General features: G+C 42.0%; 1 protein-coding gene across 5 annotated transcripts in view; it reads left to right on the top strand.

Moving 5' to 3' along the window:
* Positions 1 to 21569, top strand: part of LOC100136088 (pro-interleukin-16) — a 57694-nt gene that overhangs the window by 28655 nt on the left and 7470 nt on the right. For 3 of the 5 annotated variants that reach the window (XM_036981207.1, XM_036981211.1, XM_036981209.1), the window contains 14 exons: positions 6 to 120; positions 978 to 1051; positions 4620 to 4881; positions 5007 to 5124; positions 5613 to 5745; positions 7147 to 7234; positions 11646 to 11923; positions 12056 to 12202; positions 12356 to 12514; positions 16089 to 16239; positions 16622 to 17201; positions 17488 to 18283; positions 19760 to 19947; positions 20728 to 20896. In XM_036981207.1, the coding sequence (XP_036837102.1) occupies positions 6 to 120; positions 978 to 1051; positions 4620 to 4881; positions 5007 to 5124; positions 5613 to 5745; positions 7147 to 7234; positions 11646 to 11923; positions 12056 to 12202; positions 12356 to 12514; positions 16089 to 16239; positions 16622 to 17201; positions 17488 to 18283; positions 19760 to 19947; positions 20728 to 20896 (3258 nt within the window). The remainder of the gene's footprint in view (positions 1 to 5; positions 121 to 977; positions 1052 to 4619; positions 4882 to 5006; positions 5125 to 5612; positions 5746 to 7146; positions 7235 to 11645; positions 11924 to 12055; positions 12203 to 12355; positions 12515 to 16088; positions 16240 to 16621; positions 17202 to 17487; positions 18284 to 19759; positions 19948 to 20727; positions 20897 to 21569) is intronic. The other 2 variants (XM_036981208.1, XM_036981210.1) reach the window with 2 other exon arrangements.

Genomic DNA, 21569 nt, shown 5'->3' with positions numbered 1-21569 from the left:
TGCAGGGTCTGGGGTTCAGCATTGTGGGGGGCAGGGACAGCATGTACGGACCCATGGGTATCTACGTCAAGACCATCTTCGCTGGAGGGGCCGCGGCTGCCGATGGCAGACTACAGGAGGGTAAGAGGAGAAGGAGAGACTCATTGCTTTTGTTAAAATGGTACTACAACAACAGAGTTGATCTCAGTCCAACACTAACATACACAAAAGTCTACACACATCCAGTAGCCTTCCTGGACTGCTGGACCAGTGTTGGTGACCACTGTCTTAGATCTATACACTATGGCATATGGCTAGAATAGCCGCCCCGTAGCACTCACTTCCGTCATCATGAAGTGCTTTGAGAGACTAGTCAAGGACCATATCACCTCCACCCTACCTGACACCCTAGACCCACTCCAATTTGCTTACCGCCCAAATAGGTCCACAGACGACACAATCGCAATCACACTGCACACTGCCCTAACCCATCTGGACAAGAGGAATACCTATGTAAGAATGCTGTTCATCGACTACAGCTCAGCATTTAACACCATAGTACCCTCCAAACCCATCATTAAGCTCGAGACCCTGGGTCTCGAATCCGCCCTGTGAAACTGGGTCCTGGACTTCCTGATGGGCCGCCCCCAGGTGGTAAGGGTAGGTAACAACATCTCCACCCCGCTGATCCTCAACACTGGGGCCCCACAAGGGTGCGTTCTCAGCCGTCTCCTGTACTCCTTGTTCACCCACGACTGCGTGGCCATGCACGCCTCCAACTCAATCATCAAGTTTACAGACAACACTACAGTGGTAGGCTTGATTACCAACAATGACGAGACGGCCTACAGGGAGGAGGTGAGGGCCCTTGGAGTGTGGTGTCAGGAAAATAACCTCTCACTCAACGTCAACAAAACAAATGTCTCTCTCTCTCTCTCTCTCTATCTGTGTGTCTCTCTGTCTCTCTGTCTCTCTCTCTCTCTCTCTCTGTCTCTTAGGGGATGAGATCCTGGAGTTGAATGGAGAGTCTCTACATGGACTAACTCATGAGGATGCACTACAGAGATTCAAAGTAAGACTGCAACACCACAACAAATCATCATATTACAACATTATTACAGCCATATTACAACATTATTACAGCCATAAAACAACATTATTACAGCCATATTACAACATTATTGCAGCCATATTACAACATTATTACAGCCATATTACAACATTATTACAGCCATAATACAACATTATTACAGCCATATTACATTATTACAGCCATATTACATTATTACAGCCATAATACAACATTATTACAGCCATAATATAACATTACTACAGCCATAATACAACATTATTACAGACATATTACAACATTATTACAGCCATATTACATTATTACAGCCATAATACAACATTATTACAGCCATATTACAACATTACAGCCATATTACATTATTACAGCCATAATACAACATTATTACAGCCATAATATAACATTACTACAGCCATATTACAACATTATTACAGCCATATTACAACATTATTACAGCCATATTACAACATTATTACAGCCATAATACAGCATTATTACAGACATATTACAATATTATTACAGCCATATTACAACATTATTACAGCCATATTACAACATTATTACAGCCATAATACAACATTATTACAGCCATATTACATTATTACAGCCATATTACATTATTACAGCCACAATACAACATTATTACAGCCATAATATAACATTACTACAGCCATATTACAACATTATTACAGCCATATTACAACATTATTACAGCCATATTACATTATTACAGCCATAATACAACATTATTACAGCCATATTACAACATTACAGCCATATTACATTATTACAGCCATAATACAACATTATTACAGCCATAATATAACATTACTACAGCCATATTACAACATTATTACAGCCATATTACAACATTATTACAGCCATATTACAACATTATTACAGCCATAATACAACATTATTACAGCCATATTACATTATTACAGCCATATTACATTATTACAGCCATAATACAACATTATTACAGCCATAATATAACATTACTACAGCCATATTACAACATTATTACAGCCATATTACAACATTATTACAGCCATATTACATTATTACAGCCATAATACAACATTATTACAACCATATTACAACATTATTACAGCCATAATACAACATTATTACAGCCATATTACAACATTATTACAGCCATATTACAACATTATTACAGCCATATTACAACGTTGTTACAGACATAATACAACATTATTACAGCCATAATATAACATTATTACAGCCATTTTGCAACAATGTTACAGCCAAAATACAACATTATTACAGCCATATTACAACATTATAATTGGGGCGGCAGGGTAGCCTAGTGGTTAGAGTTGGACTAGTAACCGGAAGGTTGCAAGTTCAAACCCCCGAGCTGACAAGGTACAAATCTGTCGTTCTGCCCCTGAACAGGCAGTTAACCCACTGTTCCTAGGCCGTCATTGAAAATAAGAATTTGTTCTTAACTGACTTCCCTAGTTAAATAAGGTAAAATAAAATAAAATAAATTATTACAGCCATATTACAACATTATTACAGCCATAAAACAACATTATTACAGCCATGTTACAACATTATTACAGCCATAAAACAACATTATTACAGCCATAATACAACATTATTACAGCCATAATACAACATTATTCCAGCCATAATACAACATTATTACAGTCATTATACAACATTATTACAGCCATAATACAACATTATTACAGCCATATTACAACATTATTACAGCCATATTACAACATTATTACAGCCATATTACAACATTATTACAGCCATTATACAACATTATTACAGCCATATTACAACATTACAACCATATTACAACCTTATTACAGCCATATTACAACATTATTACAGCCATAAAACAACATTATTACAGCCATGTTACAACATTATTACAGCCATAAAACAACATTATTACAGCCATAATACAACATTATTACAGCCATAATACAACATTATTCCAGCCATAATACAACATTATTACAGTCATTATACAACATTATTACAGCCATAATACAACATTATTACAGCCATATTACAACATTATTACAGCCATATTACAACATTATTACAGCCATATTACAACATTATTACAGCCAAAATACAACATTATTACAGCCATATTACAACATTATAATTGGGGCGGCAGGGTAGCCTAGTGGTTAGAGTTGGACTAGTAACCGGAAGGTTGCAAGTTCAAACCCCCGAGCTGACAAGGTACAAATCTGTCGTTCTGCCCCTGAACAGGCAGTTAACCCACTGTTCCTAGGCCGTCATTGAAAATAAGAATTTGTTCTTAACTGACTTCCCTAGTTAAATAAGGTAAAATAAAATAAAATAAATTATTACAGCCATATTACAACATTATTACAGCCATAAAACAACATTATTACAGCCATGTTACAACATTATTACAGCCATAAAACAACATTATTACAGCCATAATACAACATTATTACAGCCATAATACAACATTATTCCAGCCATAATACAACATTATTACAGTCATTATACAACATTATTACAGCCATAATACAACATTATTACAGCCATATTACAACATTATTACAGCCATATTACAACATTATTACAGCCATATTACAACATTATTACAGCCATTATACAACATTATTACAGCCATATTACAACATTACAACCATATTACAACATTATTACAGCCATAATACAACATTATTACAGCCATAATACAACATTATTACAGCCATATTACAACATTATTACAGCCACATTACAACATTATTACAGCCATATTACAACATTATTACAGCCATAATACAACATTATTACAGCCATATTACAACATTATTACAGCCATAATACATTATTACAGCCATATTACAACATTATTGCAGCCATATTACAACATGATGGAGTTAAAAGGATCCCTTTTGATTAGTGAAGACATTTTAGAACAGGGGTAGACAACCCTGTTCCTGGAGTGCCGCAGGTACTGCAGGATTTTGTACCAACTAGGCACCACACTTGATTAACTAAATTCAGAATGATCCTCTCTCTCCCTCTCACTCTACTTCTCCCTCTCTCCTTCTCCTCGCCTTCTCCTCCCTCTCTCCCTCGCTCCCTCTCCTTCCCGCTCTACTTCTCCCTTTCCCTCGCCTTCTCCTTCTACCTCGCCTTCTCCCTCTCTCCCTCTCCTTCCCACCCTACTCCCTTTCCCTCGCCTTCTCCTCCCTCTCTCCCTCTCCTTCCCACCCTACTCCCTTCTCCTCGCCTTCTCCTTCTACCTCTCTCCCTCTCCTTCCCGCTCTACTTCTCCCTTTCCCTCGCCTTCTCCTTCTACCTCTCTCCCTCTCCATCCTGCTCTACTTCTCCTTCTCTCCTTCTCCTCTCTCTCTCCCTCTCTTTCCCACTCTACTTCTCCCTTTCCCTCACCTTCTCCTTCTACCTCTCTCCATCTCCATCCTGCTCTACTTCTCCTTCTCTCCTTCTCCCTCGCCTTCTCCTCTCTCTCTCCCTCTCCTTCCCACTCTACTTCTCCCTCTCCCCTCCACAGCAGATAAAGAAGGGTCTGTTGACTCTGGTGGTGAGGACCAGCCTGCGTGTCGGCGCCCTCTGTGGCCAGGCAGCGGTAGCACAGCTGTGTCGGTCTCGCTCTCTCAGCTCCAGTACTGGCATGTCCAGGGTCAGCACTGAAATGGGGGACTACAATTACCTCAGTGATGTCACCACAGCCAACACACACACCAACACCGTACCTCAGCCACCTTTGGCCAAACCCCGAGATCGTGTCATGATGGAGATCACCTTGCATAAAGGTCAGGGGTCAAAGATAAGAAGTTCTACGTTGCCTTATGACTTGGACCTAGAGCATCTAACATACACAATGTCCTATCTGTCTTCCTGTGTGTGTGTGTGTGTGTGTGTGTGTGTGTGTGTGTAGAGGCCGGTGTGGGGCTGGGCATTGGGCTGTGTTGCGTGCCGTCTGGAGATGGTTGCCGTGGCGTCTATATCCACACCCTGTCCCCTGGGTCGGTGGCACACATGGACAGTAGACTCAGGTAAGGATTAAACAAACATTCTGTAAATGCTGAATACACATAGCCTGGGTACCAGTCTGTTTGTGCTAACGTTCCACACCTTGTCATGAAAAGGAGTCTCTTACCTCAGTACACTTCCCAACTTCCTTACTCCCTGGCTGTGGCCAAATTCTTTACCTTCCCACCAAGTGTGCACTTGTACCCTCACTATCATGGATTTTGAAAGGAATCGATGTCGTGGAAACTCCCTCCAGCCATGCTTGCACTAATCCAATGCATTTCAATGCATGAGAGAGGGAGTGAACGAGGAGACTCTGGAGAGGACATTACATAACCGCTCTTCATTAGTCATTTAGCAGACTGACTCATCCAGAGCAGTTTATTGTTGACACATAGTCTGTGCATTTGCTCAACTTGAATCAGTTAATGTACTTTAATCTCCACACTCACTCTCCATCTCCCCCTCCCCTCTCTCCCCCTCCCCTCTCCCCCCCTCTTTCCTCTCCTAGATGTGGAGATGAGATTATGGAGATCAACAACACAGTGGTGTACAACATGGTACTGAATGATGTGTACACGGTTCTGAGTCAGTGCTCCCCCGGGCCAGTCCAGATCATCATCAGTCGACACCCTGACCCCAAAGTAAATACCCCATTTAACCTGATACACACACCCTGTCTGACCTTATATACACACCCTGTCTAACCTTCTATACACACCCTATCTGACCTTCGATACACACCCTGTCTGACCTTCTATACACACCCTGTCTGACCTTATATACACACCCTGTCTAACCTTCTATACACACCCTGTCTGACCTTACATACACACCCTGTCTGGCCTTAAATACACACCCTGTCTGATCTTATATACACACCCTGTCTGGCCTTACATACACACCCTGTCTAACCTTCTATACACACCCTGTCTGACCTTATATACACACCCTGTCTAACCTTCTATACACACCCTATCTGACCTTCGATACACACCCTGTCTGACCTTCTATACACACCCTGTCTGACCTTATATACACACCCTGTCTAACCTTCTATACACACCCTGTCTGACCTTACATACACACCCTGTCTGACCTTACATACACACCCTGTCTGGCCTTCTATACACACCCTGTCTGACCTTATATACACACCCTGTCTGACCTTATATACACACCCTGTCTGACCTTATATACACACCCTGTCTGACCTTATATACACACCCTGTCTGACCTTATATAGACACCCTGTCTGACCTTCTATGCACACCCTGTCTGGCCTTAATTATTGGTCTCCCGAGTGGCGCAGTGGTCTAACACACTGCATCTCAGTGGTAGAGGCAACACTACCGACCCTGGTTCAATCCCAGTCTGTATCACAGCTGGCCATGATTGGGAGTCTCATAACCCGGTGCACAATTGGCCCAGTATCGTCCGGGTTGGGAGAGGGTTTGGCTAGGGTAGGCTGTCATTGTAAATAAGAATTTGTTCTTAACTGACTTGCCTAGTTCAATAAAGGTTCAGGTTCATTAAAATGTGTAAAATATACTGTACACACTGTCTGGCCTTAAATAAACTTGTCACACCCTGACCATAGTTTGCTTTGTATGTTTCTATGTTTTGGTTGAGCTGGGTGGGCATTCTATGTTACATGTCTAGTTTGTCTATGTTTCGGCCTAGTATGGTTCTCAATCAGAGGCAGGTGTCATTAGTTGTCTCTGATTGAGAATCATACTTAGGTAGCCTGGGTTGCACTGTTTGTTTGTGGGTGATTGTCTATGTCAGTGGCTTGTGTCAGCACAGGTCTAATTTGTAGCTTCACGGTCGTCATTTGTTTATTGTTTTGTATGCATTGTCAGTATTTTCTTTATTAAAGATTTACCATGGACACTTACCACGCCGCATTTTGGTCCGACTCTCCTTCACACCTAGAAAACCGTGACACAACTAGTTTACTGTGGTACAGATGCATATGTGTGTAGTGTTGATTTTTGTGGTGAGTGTGTGTGTGTTAAATGCAATGTGCCTGTGTGTATCTTTAGGTGTCAGAGCAGCAGCTGAACGATGCCATAGCCCAGGCTGTAGAGACCAGCCAACTAAAGCAGGACGCCAGTGAGTGGAGTATAGACGGTAACAACCTTTATCAACACAGTGGAGTATAGTCAGTAACAACCTTTATCAACTCAGTGGAGTATAGACAGTAACAACCTTTATCAACTCAGTGGAGTATAGTCAGTAACAACCTGTATCAACTCAGTGGAGTATAGACAGTAACAACCTTTACCAACTCAGTGGAGTATAGACGGTAACAACCTTTATCAACTCAGTGGAGTATAGTCAGTAACAACCTTTACCAACTCAGTGGAGTATAGTCAGTAACAACCTTTATCAACTCAGTGGAGTATAGTCAGTAACAACCTTTACCAACTCAGTGGAGTATAGACGGTAACAACCTTTATCAACTCAGTGGAGTATAGACAGTAACAACCTTTATCAACTCAGTGGAGTATAGTCAGTAACAACCTTTATCAACTCAGTGGAGTATAGATGGTAACAACCTTTATCAACTCAGTGGAGTATAGACAGTAACAACCTTTATCAACTCAGTGGAGTATAGACAGTAACAACCTTTACCAACTCAGTGGAGTATAGACAGTAACAACCTTTATCAACTCAGTGGAGTATAGACGGTAACAACCTTTATCAACTCAGTGAAATATAGTCAGTAACAACCTTTATCAACTCAGTGGAGTATAGTCAGTAACAACCTTTACCAACTCAGTGGAGTATAGACAGTAACAACCTTTACCAACTCAGTGGAGTATAGTCAGTAACAACCTTTATCAACTCAGTGGAGTATAGTCAGTAACAACCTTTACCAACTCAGTGGAGTATAGACGGTAACAACCTTTATCAACTCAGTGGAGTATAGACAGTAACAACCTTTATCAACTCAGTGGAGTATAGTCAGTAACAACCTTTATCAACTCAGTGGAGTATAGATGGTAACAACCTTTATCAACTCAGTGGAGTATAGACAGTAACAACCTTTATCAACTCAGTGGAGTATAGACAGTAACAACCTTTACCAACTCAGTGGAGTATAGTCAGTAACAACCTTTATCAACTCAGTGGAGTATAGATGGTAACAACCTTTATCAACTCAGTGGAGTATAGACAGTAACAACCTTTATCAACTCAGTGGAGTATAGACGGTAACAACCTTTATCAACTCAGTGAAGTATAGTCAGTAACAACCTTTATCAACTCAGTGGAGTATAGTCAGTAACAACCTTTACCAACTCAGTGGAGTATAGACAGTAACAACCTTTACCAACTCAGTGGAGTATAGTCAGTAACAACCTTTATCAACTCAGTGGAGTATAGACGGTAACAACCTTTATCAACTCAGTGAAGTATAGTCAGTAACAACCTTTATCAACTCAGTGGAGTATAGTCAGTAACAACCTTTACCAACTCAGTGGAGTATAGACAGTAACAACCTTTACCAACTCAGTGGAGTATAGTCAGTAACAACCTTTATCAACTCAGTGGAGTATAGACAGTAACAACCTTTACCAACTCAGTGGAGTATAGACAGTAACAACCTTTATCAACTCAGTGGAGTATAGTCAGTAACAACCTTTACCAACTCAGTGGAGTATAGACAGTAACAACCTTTACCAACTCAGTGGAGTATAGATGGTAACAACCTTTATCAACTCAGTGGAGTATAGTCAGTAACAACCTTTACCAACTCAGTGGAGTATAGATGGTAACAACCTTTACCAACTCAGTGGAGTATCAACCTTTACCAACTCAGTGGAGTATAGTCAGTAACAACCTTTATCAACTCAGTGGAGTATAGATGGTAACAACCTTTATCAACTCAGTGGAGTATAGACAGTAACAACCTTTATCAACTCAGTGGAGTATAGACAGTAACAACCTTTACCAACTCAGTGGAGTATAGATGGTAACAACCTTTATCAACTCAGTGGAGTATAGACAGTAACAACCTTTACCAACTCAGTGGAGTATAGACAGTAACAACCTTTACCAACTCAGTGGAGTATAGACAGTAACAACCTTTACCAACTCAGTGGAGTATAGACAGTAACAACCTTTATCAACTCAGTGGAGTATAGTCAGTAACAACCTTTATCAACTCAGTGGAGTATAGATGGTAACAACCTTTACCAACTCAGTGGAGTATAGATGGTAACAACCTTTACCAACTCAGTGGAGTATAGTCAGTAACAACCTTTATCAACTCAGTGGAGTATAGATGGTAACAACCTTTATCAACTCAGTGGAGTATAGACAGTAACAACCTTTACCAACTCAGTGGAGTATAGACAGTAACAACCTTTACCAACTCAGTGGAGTATAGACAGTAACAACCTTTACCAACTCAGTGGAGTATAGACAGTAACAACCTTTATCAACTCAGTGGAGTATAGTCAGTAACAACCTTTACCAACTCAGTGGAGTATAGACAGTAACAACCTTTACCAACTCAGTGGAGTATAGTCAGTAACAACCTTTACCAACTCAGTGGAGTATAGACAGTAACAACCTTTACCAACTCAGTGGAGTATAGTCAGTAACAACCTTTATCAACTCAGTGGAGTATAGACAGTAACAACCTTTATCAACTCAGTGGAGTATAGTCAGTAACAACCTTTATCAACTCAGTGGAGTATAGATGGTAACAACCTTTACCAACTCAGTGGAGTATAGATGGTAACAACCTTTACCAACTCAGTGGAGTATAGTCAGTAACAACCTTTATCAACTCAGTGGAGTATAGATGGTAACAACCTTTATCAACTCAGTGGAGTATAGACAGTAACAACCTTTATCAACTCAGTGGAGTATAGTCAGTAACAACCTTTACCAACTCAGTGGAGTATAGACAGTAACAACCTTTACCAACTCAGTGGAGTATAGATGGTAACAACCTTTATCAACTCAGTGGAGTATAGTCAGTAACAACCTTTACCAACTCAGTGGAGTATAGATGGTAACAACCTTTACCAACTCAGTGGAGTATCAACCTTTACCAACTCAGTGGAGTATAGTCAGTAACAACCTTTATCAACTCAGTGGAGTATAGACAGTAACAACCTTTATCAACTCAGTGGAGTATAGACAGTAACAACCTTTACCAACTCAGTGGAGTATAGATGGTAACAACCTGTATCAACTCAGTGGAGTATAGACAGTAACAACCTTTACCAACTCAGTGGAGTATAGACAGTAACAACCTTTACCAACTCAGTGGAGTATAGACAGTAACAACCTTTACCAACTCAGTGGAGTATAGACAGTAACAACCTTTATCAACTCAGTGGAGTATAGTCAGTAACAACCTTTATCAACTCAGTGGAGTATAGATGGTAACAACCTTTACCAACTCAGTGGAGTATAGATGGTAACAACCTTTACCAACTCAGTGGAGTATAGTCAGTAACAACCTTTATCAACTCAGTGGAGTATAGATGGTAACAACCTTTATCAACTCAGTGGAGTATAGACAGTAACAACCTTTACCAACTCAGTGGAGTATAGACAGTAACAACCTTTACCAACTCAGTGGAGTATAGACAGTAACAACCTTTACCAACTCAGTGGAGTATAGACAGTAACAACCTTTATTAACTCAGTGGAGTATAGACGGTAACAACCTTTACAAACTCAGTGGAGTATAGACAGTAACAACCTTTACCAACTCAGTGGAGTATAGACAGTAACAACCTTTATCAACTCAGTGGAGTATAGACAGTAACAACCTTTACCAACTCAGTGGAGTATAGACAGTAACAACCTTTATCAACTCAGTGGAGTATAGACGGGAACAACCTTTATCAACTCAGTGGAGTATAGTCAGTAACAACCTTTACCAACTCAGTGGAGTATAGACAGTAACAACCTTTACCAACTCAGTGGAGTATAGACAGTAACAACCTTTACCAACTCAGTGGAGTATAGACAGTAACAACCTTTACCAACTCAGTGGAGTATAGACGGTAACAACCTTTATCAACTCAGTGGAGTATAGACAGTAACAACCTTTACCAACTCAGTGGAGTATAGTCAGTAACAACCTTTACCAACTCAGTGGAGTATAGACAGTAACAACCTTTACCAACTCAGTGGAGTATAGACGGTAACAACCTTTATCAACTCAGTGGAGTATAGACAGTAACAACCTTTATCAACACAGTGGAGTATAGACAGTAACAACCTTTACCAACTCAGTGGAGTATAGTCAGTAACAACCTTTATCAACACAGTGGAGTATAGTCAGTAACAACCTTTACCAACTCAGTGGAGTATAGACAGTAACAACCTTTACCAACTCAGTGGAGTATAGACAGTAACAACCTTCTGATTACCTTCTGTAATATTACTGCGTTGTGTTTCATCAGGATAAATTAATGTCTCTCACGTCCTTTCTCTTTCTCTCACCTACCTACCTACCTACCTACCCACCTTTCTTTCTATCTGGTCTCTCTCTGTGACCTCTTAACCCCAGGCCTGCGTAGGTCTGACCCCTGTTCCCACTCCAGAGGGAAGTGTGAGCGCTGTGTGGCGAGGAGCTTCAGCCAACTGACTGCCCGGCGAGCCCAGAAGAACATGACCCGCTCCTGTAGTGACAGCAACACATACAACCAGAACCACCATCATAACCATCAGCACAACCGCTGCCCCGGACCAGGAACCAACCTGATTAATGGTCAATCCCTGACTATACCCAACCACAACATGCACCATAATCTGATGGAAAGGGTCCACAGCCTCGACATCCCCATGGTAACACAACCAAGCATCCCAGAATAATCTGTCATGGTTCTAGAGGTTCAAATACCTCTTTGTCTCATTGGTGTTGGAGATCTAGGGGTCATGGTTCTAGGGTCCTTATCCGTCTTGATCTCATGGTTCTAGGGGTCCACGCCTGAGCCCTGGTGTGATAACAGACTGTCTGCATTGGTCTACCCTATCCCTGATGACGACTATAACGTCCCCTACAACTCCCCAGCAGCCAACCTCTCCTGCCAGCGCACGTTAGACCTGGCCACAAGGGGAAATAAGGTAGCTTAACTCCAGATGTTTCCATACAAGCTTTTGGAAGGCCACACTTTAGGCACCAAATGGAAGAATAATGCACTGAAACAGGCTGGGACTACCTGGACTTGTCCAATAAGAAACGTTTATATAACACATATTTTCCTAATCTGACCCTAGAACAGGCCCAAAGCCCTGGCACCTCCAAGGAGGTACTGCCGACACCAGGACGTCACTAGTGAGGAGGGGGCCCCTGGGGGCCTGCCAGACTCCAATGTTTCCAGTAGAGGCTCCCCTGTTAGAGAGGACGGATGGAGTCCCACACATACCAACTGTCAGGTAGGGAGACAACATTATTTACACCTATTTACAATGATAGTCTGGTTTCTCCCATTTGGTGCCTAATGAACACAACCCACTAGTTCAGAAAAGTACAGCATCTGACATAATTTCACTGTTTTTCTATTTTTTTGTTCCCAAGTAATATGCTTAAAGATGCTGAATTTACTAAGTATACACTTATCTAACCAGGCATATTGACTTAAACATGTATTACTGTGGATGGATGGATGAATAGGTATATTGTAAGCAGGTTTGAGCTTTTTTAAAATAATGAATTTGAATCGATGGATCAAAATAATGTAAATCTAGATGCATCTCAACAGGACTTTAGCAGCATGATATGACTGGCTGTCATTCATACTGCCGTACATCTGAGGAAGAGCTAGACTGCATGCTTCTATTGCCCATAAATGGTAGCTAGTGTAGGGAAGAAGGGGGCGTGATCAAAATCTCTGTAACAGAGTTGCGTAGTCTCCATGCATCAGGCATCAGCTGTGGTTGAGACACGTCACTCTGTTTTGCATTGGTTCTTCAGCTTGCATATTCTCTGAAACCACAATTGTCTGTGAAGCTGATCTGCAGAGCTGAGTCGACTTCATTAAGGCATGCAACGGAAACGTCTTAATACGAAAATGAACGTTTCTTATTGGACAAGTCCAGGTAGTCCCTCCCTGTTTCTTCAATTTGGTGCCTAATGAACACAACAGGACAATGTGATGGACATTTTTATGTTTGTGCTTTTCTATAAACCAATTTCTATGTTCTCTGTTTGTGCTTTTGTATAAACCAATTTCTGTGTTCAATCAAGTTACTGATTGAATGAATCCTCACTATCAATATCTGCAATTTGGCAGTACACCCAGAACCTTGTTTAGATAAATTATATCTCAGTTTCAAGGTCTCAGCTTAGAGAAGAAGCCTCGTGAGGTATTGGTCTGTCACATGCATGAAACAAACAATAAGCTAAACCATGCAAATATAACTTGTCAGTACATAAGGGAACTAATCAAATCAAATGTATTTATATAGCCCTTCGTACATCAGCTGATATCTCAAAGTGCTGTACAGAAACCCAGCCTAAAACCCCAAACAGCAAGCAATGCAGGTGTAGAAGCACGGTGGCTAGGAAAAACTCCCTAGAAAGGCCAAAACCTAGGAAGAAACCTAGAGAGGAACCAGGCTATGTGGGACTGCCCTGTTAGAGCTCACTTCAGATTGCTACTATATGTATCTGAGTCTGACTGGGACCTCTCCAACCTGCTGACAATAAAGAGTGATTCACTTCAGATTGACTTCGAGTGTCCCTGTGTAAGAATTTCCACAATTACAACATTAGACATTAGTGCAGAGAAGGATAACATTAGACATTAGTGTAAAGAAGGATAACATTAGACATTAGTGCAGAGAAGGATAACATTAGACATTAGTGTAGAGAAGGATAACATTAGACATTAGTGCCGAGAAGGATAACATTAGACATTAGTGTAGAGAAGGATAACATTAGACATTAGTGCAGAGAAGGATAACATTAGACATTAGTGCAGAGAAGGATAACATTAGACATTAGTGTAGAGAAGGATAACATTAGACATTAGTGCCGAGAAGGATAACATTAGACATTAGTGCCGAGAAGGATAACATTAGACATTAGTGTAGAGAAGGATAACATTAGACATTAGTGCCGAGAAGGATAACATTAGACATTAGTGTAGAGAAGGATAACATTAGACATTAGTGCAGAGAAGGATAACATTAGACATTAGTGTAGAGAAGGATAACATTAGACATGAGTGCAGAGAAGGATAACATTAGACATTAGTGTAGAGAAGGATAACATTAGACATTAGTGTAGAGAAGGATAACATTAGAAATTAGTGTAGAGAAGGATAACATTAGACATTAGTGTAGAGAAGGATAACATTAGACATTAGTGTAGAGAAGGATAACATTAGACATTAGTGTAGAGAAGGATAACATTAGACATTAGTGCAGAGAAGGATAACATTAGACATTAGTGTAGAGAAGGATAACATTAGACATGAGTGCAGAGAAGGATAACATTAGACATTAGTGCAGAGAAGGATAACATTAGACATTAGTGTAGAGAAGGATAACATTAGACATTAGTGTAGAGAAGGATAACATTAGACATTAGTGTAGAGAAGGATAACATTAGACATTAGTGTAGAGAAGGATAACATTAGACATTAGTGCAGAGAAGGATAACATTAGACATTAGTGCAGAGAAGGATAACATTAGACATTAGTGTAGAGAAGGATAACATTAGACATTAGTGCAGAGAAGGATAACATTAGACATTAGTGCAGAGAAGGATAACATTAGACATTAGTGCAGAGAAGGATAACATTAGACATTAGTGTAGAGAAGGATAACATTAGACATTAGTGCAGAGTAGGATAACATTAGTGTAGAGAAGGATAACATTAGACATTAGTGTAGAGAAGGATAACATTAGACATTAGTGCAGAGAAGGATAACATTAGACATTAGTGTAGAGAAGGATAACATTAGACATTAGTGCAGAGAAGGATAACATTAGACATTAGTGCAGAGAAGGATAACATTAGACATTAGTGCAGAGAAGGATAACATTAGACATTAGTGTAGAGAAGGATAACATTAGACATGAGTGCAGAGTAGGATAACATTAGACATTAGTGTAGAGAAGGATAACATTAGACATGAGTGCAGAGAAGGATAACATTAGACATTAGTGCCGAGAAGGATAACATTAGACATTAGTGCAGAGAAGGATAACATTAGACATAGACACTGTTTTTATTTTTCTCTGTCTGTAAGCAATATGCTAAAACATGCTGAATTGACTAAATACAGTATACTAATATAATTTGCCTCTAACTAATGTGTATTGTCCCATGTGTTGTTTCTGCATCCACACCTACATGCTTCCAGCTTGTTAGCAGTGTGCACAAGGCTTTGAGAAAGATCATAAGGCTACTGTGTAGAAATGTACGTGGAACCGTTTCATACTCCTGAATGTGTGTTGGTGAATGTTTTGCATGGAGATGACTTTGGACTGAGAATGGTGCTTTTTCAAATAGAAAACATGAACATACCAGTCATACCTTTACATTTCTGTTTACAGAATGTCGTACATTCATGCCTTTGAACGGGCATGGATGGACAAATATGACACCTCTTTCCTATGTATCCTGTCCCTGAAACATCCAACCTTAAACCTGTCTCACAATGCAAGCTTTTATAGTAAGGATGGCTTCTCTCCGTTCTGGAAGTATTTGCTTGTGTGTTTGTAAGTGACTCACCTGTAATTCTGGAAGATGCTTGTGTTATACCCACATCAGGCATGAAGCTATTGGATATCATAGAATGGCCTTGCCTTGGCACTGTGTGTGATTCAATTATGTTCTGCATCTGGTCGTTGTGAGTGTGATGGATGGATGCATGTCCATGTGAAGTGGTGGAGGGTAACGGGCGCTAGTAAATGCAGGGTGAATTACTACACCTTTCTGCGGTCAGAGGCTGAGTGGTGCGCTCAACGTTTTAACTTCCTGTTTATCTGTGTTCCAGGAAGTAGAGAGTGAGAGAGAAAGAGAGAGAGAAAGAGAGCGAGAACACTCACGGGGAAGTGGAGAGACTCTCACCCACTCAGAGGCTCGCTCTGCTGCCATCACCGACTGCCCTCGATACTCATCCTGCACAGAAGACAGACTACACACAGGTATTGTATGGGAACCTCAATACTTTCTTTTGTCGTTCTCATTTAATTTCCAAAAATGTATGAGTACACCATTTGTAAATACAGAGCTAACAGTCAAATATACAGTTATTTGAGAAACCTATAGGGGCCATTGGCAGTTAATTTTCAGTTTGCTTTCTGAAAGACAACATGTTATATAGTTGTGAACGCCATCTTTAGGATCATTTGTTACATTGTGACGTTTAATGGCACCACAACTTACTATATAACATTACTTGTAAAGCAGAAAGCTGTGCAGGTATGAATGATTTATTTTAATGAGGGCAGTGTGAGTTTAGCTCCTTATGAAGTACTTGTATCTCTCCTCCTCTTAGACTGTGTTTCCTGTGTTGTCTGTGTTCAGGTGCTGAATCTGCCTTCCACCTCTGCTCCCAGAGTAAGAGGCCGGGCCTGAGGAGGCAGGGCCGCGTGGAGCAGCTCCCCCCAGAAAAGCTTCACGACCCCTGGGTTAGGATCTCCGACAGCGCCCCTGATCTTGGAGGTCCTGAAGACCCCCATCAGAACCAGAGTCTGACTCATCCGAGCACACACCGTCACAACACACACTCCCACAGTAGCACACACCAACAACAAGCACACCATCTCAGCTCACACCACGACGCCACACACACTCCATCCCAAACCGACAGACACCCCAACGACACACACTCCCCAGTCGCCATGAGCCAACCGAGTGAGTTTCCCGAGCTTCCTGAATTCAACTGTACTTCCACCCACCACACCGCCCCAGACCCCACCACCCCCTCCACCCCTGCCTCCCTAATCTCCACCCCCAGCCCAAGGACTGAGGACCCCCCAGGGGTGAGGAAGGGCCCCCCAGTTGCCCCCAAGCCTGTGTGGAACCGTCAGAGCCTTAGGAGTATTAGGAATGGGAGGCCCCAGGCTGAGCTGGCCAAACCCCTGGACATCAGAGGCGGTGGAACGTACGTAGTGTTTCTCCACAACATTTCTCCTTTATCTTGTGTTTTATGCAAATGTAGCGGAGGCGGTTCAGTCTTGCCTGAGATCTGAAGGCTTGTGTTAGCGCCTAAAGTGTAGGCTTTTATTTCAGGCGGTTGAGGTGGTGTTGAAGGGTATAGGTAACCTGGGTTTGATTCCCAGTCTGTCCATCAAGTATTGTGTGTTCATGAGTTATAAGCCAACAAGAATTTCTCATTTAAAAGATCCAGGTGGAGGGACAATAACATTTAAAAATGTGTATTTCAACAGCACCTTCGGGGTACGTCTGCGGCCCACCTCCTCTACAGCCCAGCTGTCAATCAAGCAGAAGATCCATTCATTTGAGACCTTCTCTAGTCCTGAGGGTAAAGGTCAGGAGATGGAGGGCAACAACAGGAGGCCCCTAGCCCCCTCCACTTCCCTCCCTCTGAAGGACAAGGCACTCGTCAGGAGTGACCCCCCTCTCTTAGAGGAGAATGGCACAATCCAACATGACATGGGCAAAGGAGCCAAAGTGACCTCTCCAATCCCTGACGAGGACAAGGACAGGAGGATGTCCTCTTTTCCCCCTGGAGCCTCTCCTCACTCCATCCTTCCGCCCTCTCCTGCCTCCCACCCTTCTCCTCCTACCTGTTTTTCTCTTCTTCCGACCCCCCACCCTACCTCGGAGCTCCAGACCCCAGTGGAAGAGACAACAGACCCCAATGCAGAGATCTCTGACTCGCCATCCCCCGATGACACCACCACCTCCCCATCCACCCTAGAGGCACCTCTCCCCGAGGCCGAAGCAGAAACAGAGCCCCTGGATGGGGCTGTAGAGGCCTCCATCTCCCCCTCGGGCCCGGTGCCCAGGAGGTCCAGCAGCTCCAAGGGAGAGAGCTTTGGTCCACTACAACCACCAGAGGAGGAGGAGGGAGACCAGAACCATGCCCAGGCTCAGGGCAAGCAGGCCAGCCTGCGGACGCGTAGCCTGCCCCTGCCTACCTCTCCCTCCCCGGATGGGTCAACAACTCTACAAGGACTGGAGGGAGAGAGCCTGGGGAAGATACTTTCCTTCAGTAACCAGGTGCGTCTTTGGTCCACACTTTACATTACATCACATCGTCCAAGTGTAAAATGTAAAATGTCCAATTTAACTGAAGAAATGTATGAAATGTCACATAAACGTCATACCAGTTGAATAACCCATGTAATTACTCTGTAACAGGTGCATGCAACACGTCTGTAACTGTCATTTAGTGTGTGGATTGTGTGCACCTGCGACACTTGGCAATAGTTTGCTTGGGAAACAATATAATTTATATAATATTCTCTTATATTTCATTATATTCTTACTATAAAATATATGTGTTTTGACTGTGGTAAGAGCACAGGAATATAAGTATCTTGTCTGCTAAATTAACAAATTAACTACAGGCCATCCCACTGGCACAGACGTCAATTTAACGTCAATTCACCATCTGTAACGTGGGAATGACGTTGATTAAAACAGTGTGTGCCCAGTGGGATGCCAGTCTAAGCACCGTAACATAGTCAACTCAGCTGTTCTGTTCTTTTTCATTTGTTTTTCCCTCCATTTTCTTAGATAAAAGGCCTATTATTATCATATAATGTTGTGAACAGATAATGATTTAAGTGGTTCATTATGTTGATTAATGTCCTTGAGACAATAATAATGAATAATTACTACAGTGTAGGCTGCTGATGGGAATGAGTGTCAGCAGACATTTCATTTGAAGTCAATTGACAGTTGTTTCACCCATGGTGTAAGAAGGTGCTATAATGGCCTCTTGAGGTGGGATGAAGGGTAGAAAATAACAGCAGAGCCCTAACCATAACATGTGTTATACTCTGCTCTGCTCTATTCTTATCTGCTCTACTCTACTCTACTCTACTCTACTCTACTCTACTCTACTCTACTCTACTCTACTCTACTCTACTCGTATCTGCTCTGCTCTGCTCTGCTCTACTCTACTCTACTCTACTCTACTCTACTCTACTCTACTCTACTCTACTCTTATCTGCTCTACTCTACTCTACTCTACTCTACTCTACTCTACTCTACTCTACTCTACTCTACTCTGCTCTACTCTACTCTACTCTACTCTACTCTACTCTACTCTACTCTACTCTACTCTTATCGGCTCTGCTCTACTCTGCTCTGCTCTACTTTTTTCTGCTCTACTCTACTCTTATCTGCTCTGCTCCACTTTTATCTGCTCTGCTCTCCTCTCCTCTGCTCTCCTCTACTCTTATCTGCTCTACTCTGCTCTGTTCTACTCTTATCTGCTCTACTCTGCTCTGTTCTACTCTTATCTGCTCTGTTCTACTCTTATCTTCCCTGTTCTACTCTTATCTGCTCTACTCTGCTCTGTTCTACTCTTATCTGCTCTACTCTGCTCTGTTCTACTCTTATCTGCTCTGTTCTACTCTTATCTTCTCTGTTCTACTCTTATCTGCTCTGTTCTATTCTTATCTGCTCTGCTCTACTCTGCTCTGCTCTACTATTAACTGCTCTGCTCTGCTCTCTACTCTATTCCAGGTTTCCCATGCCCTGATGCGTTCCATGCACTCCCTGCTCCCCTCCCTCTATCCTACTAGGCCGGGTAACCCCGGGTCAGACCCACCCCCTGTATCCCCTCTAGTCTGCAGCCCGGAGGAGCCTGACCCGGTCCAGAACACTCCCCTCTCCCCTGGCCCCAACAGCAATGAGAATAGCTTCTCTGTCAGGTAAAAACTCTCTCAAAACATCAACATACAGCATAGACCAGGGTTGGGGTCAATTCCATTACAATTCAATCAATTCAGGAATTAAAAGGAAGTTCATATTCCAGTTTTTCTCAATGCTTCTTTATGAGAATAATTTCAAATTGGAATTTCAGTTTACTTCCTGAATTGATGTAATTGAAATGGAATTGACCCTTACCCTGGTATATACAGCATATTCTCTGTTTCAATGACTGATACCAGACAGGCATACACATACTACCTCTCAGGTGATTGGATGAAAAGGTATAAATATACACTGATTTCACAAGAGCTGATAGAAGTCTAGCTATGAAAAACGTAAGATAGCACTGCTCCCTGGAAGTCAGATTCTGTAAAGTAGAGATGGCATTATATATTATCAGATGGAACAGGCATATTTTAGATCAAATCTTTTCTGTATTTTGTCCCTGCTTCACAGGGCTTAATGCAATCATGGCAGTATCATCTTTAGTAAGAGGAAGTATGAACACAGGAAGTGAACAAACAGGAAGTCACACGTGTTAGAGATGTGTCATTATGTCGAAAGTGTTAATCTGACTGAAATCCTCTCAAAGTTTAGTCTGTAACAGATTGACCAGACTAAAACACAACTCTCTATTTAGTTTTCATACAGTGAAATGCATGATTATGAGAGTAGCTACGATGAACCTGTAATACAGAAGGTGTGTCTGTGTGTGTGTTCTGTATGTGACCAGTGTCAGTGAGTGAGTTGAACTCTGTTTGCTTCCTTATTCCTCTCAGCCTATCTGATCTGAGGCAGTGTACCATTGAGCGGGGGGAGGAGGGAGGGGACCTGGTCTCACGCCCATCTCCGTCAGCATGTGCCCACTCTGTTATCTCAGCCATCCCTCCACAGGAAATACAGACCATGATCCAGGAAGTGAAAGCTCTGGATGAGGAAACACTGAAGGTGAAACTTTGTCGGTCTTTCTGTCCGTGTGTCCGGCCTGTCTGTTTCATTGTTTTAATTTATTTGGAGGTCCGTCCACCTCTTCCTCACAAGAAGGGCCTCGCTGATTGTATTAGGATGTCAAATAATGATGTTCCCCACATCAACACCACATCAACACCACATCGGCACCACATCAACACCACGGTAACACCACATCAACACCACATCGGCACCACATCAACACCACGGTAACACCACATCAGCACTACATCAACACCACATCCACACCACAGTAACACCACATCAGCACCACATCAGCACCACATCAACACCACATCAACACCACATCAACACCACATCAGCACCACATCAACACCACATCCACACCACAGTAACACCACATCAACACCACATCAGCACTACATCAACACCACATCAACACCACATCAGCACTACATCAACACCACATCAACACCACATCAACACCACAGTAACACCACATCAACACCACGGTAACACCACATCAGCACTACATCAACACCACATCCACACCACAGTAACACCACATCAACACCACAGTAACACCACATCAACACCACAGTAACACCACATCGGCACCACATCAACACCACAGTAACACCACTTGAACACCACATCAATACCACATCAGCACCACATCAACACCACGGTA

The sequence above is a fragment of the Oncorhynchus mykiss genome, chromosome 6, assembly GCF_013265735.2.
Source record: "Oncorhynchus mykiss isolate Arlee chromosome 6, USDA_OmykA_1.1, whole genome shotgun sequence".
Taxonomy (NCBI): Eukaryota; Metazoa; Chordata; class Actinopteri; order Salmoniformes; family Salmonidae; genus Oncorhynchus; species Oncorhynchus mykiss.
This window is presented reverse-complemented; position numbering and strand designations above follow the sequence as displayed.